At 52.5% G+C, this 6,000-nt stretch overlaps 2 protein-coding genes across 2 annotated transcripts; both read left to right on the top strand.

Moving 5' to 3' along the window:
* Nucleotides 1-82: 82 nt before the first annotated feature.
* On the top strand, nt 83-2,626 carry UMAG_03635 (uncharacterized protein; the record flags this gene model as incomplete). The annotated part of the gene is made up of 3 exons (XM_011391753.1): nt 83-842; nt 880-1,582; nt 1,603-2,626. The coding sequence occupies 3 exons, from the start codon at nt 83-85 to the stop codon at nt 2,624-2,626; spliced, it is 2,487 nt and encodes an 828-aa protein (XP_011390055.1).
* A 1,808-nt stretch (nt 2,627-4,434) lies between these two features.
* Nucleotides 4,435-5,430, top strand: UMAG_12238 (uncharacterized protein; the record flags this gene model as incomplete). Its single annotated transcript, XM_011391822.1, has 1 exon — nt 4,435-5,430. The coding sequence occupies one exon, from the start codon at nt 4,435-4,437 to the stop codon at nt 5,428-5,430; it is 996 nt and encodes a 331-aa protein (XP_011390124.1).
* Between the last annotated feature and the right edge of the window lie 570 nt (nt 5,431-6,000).

Below are 6,000 nucleotides of genomic sequence, written 5' to 3'. Positions count from 1 at the left end.
TGATTACATTTGGGCATCGCAGACCGAGTTAAAGGACATCATACCTGAGTTCAAGAGTATGACAGACAAATTGTGCCTAGAAATGGAGGTCAGCAACGTTTACTGGGATCTCGCCGCCAAAATCGCCTCCTACAGTGATGTTGACGAGGCACTGTCGCTCGTGCTTGTTCACGTTGCACATTCCTTGCCCATACCTACGCTAGGCCCACAAGGTTCTGGTCCCAACGTTCGTTTATCAGCCGAATTTGGCCGTACCTATCACGGTACTGCGCCAGACCGCTTCCTCCAGTTAATCACTGAAGAGGATCAGAAGTACAGCAAGGGTTATCAATATAGCTGCAATCTCCCTTACCACCGAGGCACTACCATCTTCCAGTCAAGCGGCACCGGCAAGTCGCGCATGGTATACGAATGTAGGCATCGAACTCCTCTTCTCTATGTCTGCATTGGACCAACTAGCGACGAGGGACCGGCCAAGAAAGCTTATCCCCTTCCTGACCGTGGTGTTCGTTCCTTTTTCGAAGAGGCTCAGAAGACCCACAAGGATAAGTGTAACCTTCAGATTGCCTGTTTCCTTGGCGCTTGGTTCTCGGAGCTTGCTCAACGCCTCGCCAACTTGCCCACTCAGCAGCAAAAACACGACTATCTGATGCAGCTCAACCATCTCCATCTAAAGGATGGTATCAATGCTGAACGCACCGACTTCTTCCAAACCGTTTCCGAGCGCGCTTCTGACACCCTCAAGCGTGCCGACAGCAGCTTTGACGAAAAGTCGAAACATGATGAACTCTTCACCGCTCACCTCAAATCGCCGCTTGCCGCCCTCGAACGAGAGATGAAGTGTATCATAGCTCACATGCACCCGCCCCACGACCACAGGCGAATCATCACCCAGACCTCCTGTCATTGTGGCCTTCGACGGGTGTGTCGAACTCAACGTCGGATACGACCCAAACATAAATCAGCTCAACAGCCTTCACCGCGCATGGAATTGGATCAGCATCGAGCAAGCCAGAACCAGGACCACGACGTTCTGGCTTGTGTTGATAAGTACCAGCATCAGCGCGGCCATTCTTGTCACGCGCTCTGCTCCGAGTGGGTCCTCCCGTGGCATAGACCGAGTGCCACAGCCCATTTTCATCGACTTTGGTTTTGACATGCTGCTTTCAGAGCAACCCAGCCTTTCTTGCGCCTCGCAAGCTTCTGCAGATTCTCACATCATTTACTACGGACGAGCGCTGTGGAAGGCATGCAGTCCTGATGATCTCTGGCTGATGGCCAAATTCAAGTTGACAGGTGGTGAAAACTTTCGAATCTACGAAACCGCCCACTGCTACAGTGTCTTGGCGTCTCGTCTCGGGCTAACCCTTTCGCCGACTGAATCGCCAGGATCGGCACTCTTCGAATGGCAGAAGCAATTCGCGGGCAGTGCAGTAAATCGCCACATGCGCATTGTCACACATGTTACCAGCGAGGGTGTCATGCACGTTGAATCTCCATCAGAGCCTGTGCTAGCCATCGCTGCCTCCAATATCATGCTGGCTCCCTACCTCCAGACACGTCAGAAAGCGAGAGGCTACAAGTATGCAGACATTCTCAAAGAGATTTCAGCAACGTTGCTTCGCTCAACCCCGGGGTTCCCTTGGTGATGAGCAGTTTCGGAGAACTTGCCTCGCGGATCATCTTGATGGCTGCTTGCGACGCCGTGCAGCGCAAAAGAATCGAACAACCCAACCCAAAGGAATCGTCGGACACCCAACACGTGGGCGCCAGCATCTACGCCAAGCCCGTGCCTCTCGAAAGCGTTCTTGAGAACCTTGCCGAGCTCGACGATGCCAATCTCGGTGCGCTGCGCCAACGCCTGGAAGACGTCTACGATGCCGGCTCGCGCACCGAACGGCATGCGATTCCGTTCAGAGATCAGTTGCAGTCGGCTTCCGCTACGCTGCCGATATGGATCAACTTTACGCATTTCGACGTGCTGCCCAAAGCGATCAACGAGATAACACCCGAATTTCTGTGGTACTGTTGGAAACGTGGAGTAGCCGTGCAAATGGTGCACGCGCAGTATGGTATCGATGGCATCATCCCGGTTTTCGTAGGTCATCTCGACCGGCTCTTCGTTGATGGTTCATCCACTGATGCCTCTAACATCACCCATGAGCCCAGAGAGGCCGAAATGCACGCTGCGCGCTACATGACCTATGTTGTCTGGGAGGCAAGAAGCCGAAAGGATACACAGAGCACCACGGTCCCTGCTAGTTCAGCGCCTGTCGTTGCTGGACCGGTGATCAAGAGCGCCTCGATGGCACCGCCAAACGAGAAGCCACTGACCGAACAGGCTCTGTTGAGCGTGCTTCTCGACCTTGGCACAAGCACCGGATTCAAACGTGCGCCAGACGGCTTACGACCGCAAGTGAAGCATATTACCGGTCAACAGTGTCCTCGGCTGTGTATTCAGGGTGTGCTCGATCCGCACACTTACCCCTGTCTGGACCTTTTCGAGCTCCGCCCAACCTTGGTCGAGATTCTGTCGTCTAGCTCTGATCCCGCACCGAACCCTCTCAACAGCATCGAAAAGACCCTGTGGAATGAGCGCATCCAGCCCGTTTCGGATTGCATCTAGGGTGAGCTCGATCCTCACCTGTTCTAGGGTCATCGCCAAAGTCAACGTTCAACACGGTTCTTCAGGTCCAAGGCGCCACCAGCACACTCGATTTCGTTTCTCTTTCTGACCCTTTCCGCAGCTCTCTCCTGTCTCGGTTTTCGTACGAAATTACAATTGTTAATGAATACGTTTTCCTTTGCTACGTTTCGTTTTGTTCGAACCTTGCCCACTACAAACACACAACAGAGACTTGCAGCGCGCGACACTGACTGGATAAAAATTACCACCCGCGTTACCGGACTGGGATGCCTCGTCTTACTAAAGTATTTTCTTCTCTCCTTGCCGCCGTGCACGCTATACATCCATGTGAATACTGTCACCATGCTTGAGCATGCTTTTCGCAAGTGTCGGCTTAAGAACAATAGGTGAGCTACATTTGGACTCACACGAAGTGTAAGTTTCTACTCGAATGGATGATGGTTCACTGTGCGCCTGAAAGGGGAGACAATCAATCACCAGCCGAGCGCCGGCGTGGTCAGAATGGACCCTGTCTGTTGCGTGTTCGCTTGACTAACGTGTATGGCTCACTGATTTGAAGGGACAAAATCGGAGAAAATAGCCTCGCGCTTTCCGCGGAAAGCAAGAAAAAGCGAGCACATCACGCATTGAGCTGCTGCACAAACCCCTTGCCTCGCTACAACAGCTCGCGGCGCATAGCTCATACAGCCTTGCAAGCCACACACAGACGGCCATAGCACTGCTCTTACACCCTTCGTAGTTCGCCAGCCCCTTGCCTGGAGTCACCATTGCTAATACGCAAGCTAATCAGTACCATGGTGTTGTTCATCCAATGGTCCGCTGCTTCTCATCCAATAGCATGCTGCTTCTCGTACAATAGCATGCCGCTTCTGAATGAGATTGATCACCATTGAACATGTAGCACGGATCATGCAAAGCAATGGAACAGACACGCCTTGATGCTACGCGCTTGCACAAGACTCTCTTCACAGAATGATCCCGCATGGTCAAAGCGACTGCCTGGCTTGCAAAACCGGAGCTGCAGCCCGTTGACAGAAGACAATCACGAATGGCGCTTGGCCAGTGTCGAGCCAGTGCAGCTTCTATCGGTTCTGTATAGCTCAAGTCGGCTTTTTCGGCGTGGTGTTCAAACAGAGTAAAGCATCAGAAGCACACTTGAATGCGCCCATACACATTGCAGGTGTACCTTGTGAACGGTTGAGATCTCCCTTGCATGATTTGCTTCCCATTCAATGTCGATCCTGATTTGTATGCCGACCTTAGGTCCGATTCCAAACGTTTGGCTTCCTTAAACACAGGCGAGCTTATCATACTAATTCCCTCCTCCTGAGCTAGTAAACGTAGACCTCTTCCGACCAGGCTCTACGTGATCTTTGTCTAGCTCTCGCCTGTTCCTGCAAGAGGTACTAGCAGCGGTGCATTTAGCAGCAGAGGACAATGCACCGCACACATGCTTGCCAGTCTGTAAAGCCGAGTGACTCGACTTTGACCTCGTGTCGCGTCAAGACTTTGTTCTGTTGCAGCTTTCTCCTTGCGCCCTTGCAGGTACCTTCTTCCCATTTCAGCAGGAGGTGCGTTACTTTGCTACTGTACGTCTTCTCAGTCTACACGAACGCGCTTCACATTGCCGTTGCTTCCGCCGCCGTGACAAAGTGCTGTAAAGATTGCCGGTGCTCGTAGAGCCATAGTATTTCCTACAACCAAAAGCATATAAGAAGGCTCTTGTTGCTCAGTTTTTTGTCGCTGTTGACGTTTGGTATCCTCCACTGCCCCGACCTCTCACCAAGATGACCGCTTCCGTCCGAGGCTTTATTACCCTCCTTCCATTCCTGTTGCTTCTTCTTGCTGCCTCGCAGGCTGTAGTCGCGACTCCCTCTGCACATGATCACTACACCAGTACAGCCTTCTCGCAGGCGAAGCGTCGTCGACGTACTCTTGCTGCTCGACAGGATCTAACTCCTCGTGCGACTGCTGCCGAGATCGAGCAGGCCTTTGAGATTCTGCGACGCTCCAATTACTGGAACTCTGACCTTGCCAAACGAGCCGCCTCGACCAAAGGCGAATCCGGAAGCAATCAGTGGGCCGTCAACGATGACGACAAGTCCATCTGCTTCTGCGTCAATCGCGAAGCTGTTGAGACAGCCAGCACCTCTGGGGCCAGCTCACCCTCATACTCTTCCGCCGGCTCAAGTGCCGGCTCTCATGTCACCTCTGGAGCTAGCTCATCTGCTTCATCGTCGTCAGGCTCAGTATCTGGGGCTACCTCGAGCTCCTCATCTGGATCAACCGATAGCTCCAGGTCCGGAGGCGGATCGTACAGGCCCACCTACGTCTACAACAATTCGTATGATAGCTCGCGAACCTCGTCTGTAACCAACAACAACAGCAACACCACCAACATTAACGCGTCTACGCACGATTCGCATGACACTTTCAACACCAACAAGACCTCTACCACCAACAATGTGCACAAGACGAACAACAATGACAACTCCTCCCACTCTTATACCGACAACAGCTCCACCTACCAGGACAACAGCCACAACTACCAGGACAATTCGCAGACTACGACGGACAGCAACAATACCGACAACTCGTCGCACTCGAGCTCTTCATCTACCACCAACAACACCCAGAACAACATTGACAAGTCTCAGACGACCACCACAAACACCACCAATAATTATGAAGGTGGCGCTGGAGGTGTTGGTGGAAATAAGAACACAGGCATCGATGCCAGTGGATCCAAGGCAAATGTCTGCATTCTCGCTTCGTGCAAGTGAGTGGTTTTACCGAGCGCGATACGACCACAGCACCAGCCGAGAAGACAGCAGGAAGCCGTCGGGACTTCTTGGGCGCGAGCCACGCATGACTCTTTGATTGCCTTTGCAAAGCTTTGAACTGTCCCAAGTACAGTAGTCCCCCTTCCTGAAAGATGTCTTTGCCTTTGTCCTTCTGAAAACGTTTGTTCGTCTCCAACCTTGTTGAACTCTGTAGCCTGTATCTTCTAAAAACATGACCTTTCTTCGCATGTACCTACCGCCTAGCAAACGCTTTTACCTGTCGCTGTGTCTTGAGGCACCGCGAGCGGTCTTGTATGAAAAGTCAACGTGACAGCCCATGATATGCGAGATACAGCTGGCTCGGCGGGAGATGGCGCCATGTCTGACACGTCCAGGCTGCATCGGTATGTCACTGTGACAGCCCTTTCCACCTCCTCCCCTGCTTTGCGACTCTTTCGAAAGAGTGTTGTTGATGAGCAGGCCGACATCGGATCGTTGAACGGTATAGCCGTACAAGAGCATCTCCTCTGCATGGATGCTGCCGATCTCAACCCCGCTGACGAATAGAAT

The sequence above is a fragment of the Mycosarcoma maydis genome, chromosome 9, assembly GCF_000328475.2.
Source record: "Mycosarcoma maydis chromosome 9, whole genome shotgun sequence".
Classification (NCBI taxonomy): Eukaryota; Fungi; Basidiomycota; class Ustilaginomycetes; order Ustilaginales; genus Mycosarcoma; species Mycosarcoma maydis.
Note: the sequence above shows the minus strand (reverse complement) of the source record. Positions and strands in the feature narration are given on the sequence as shown.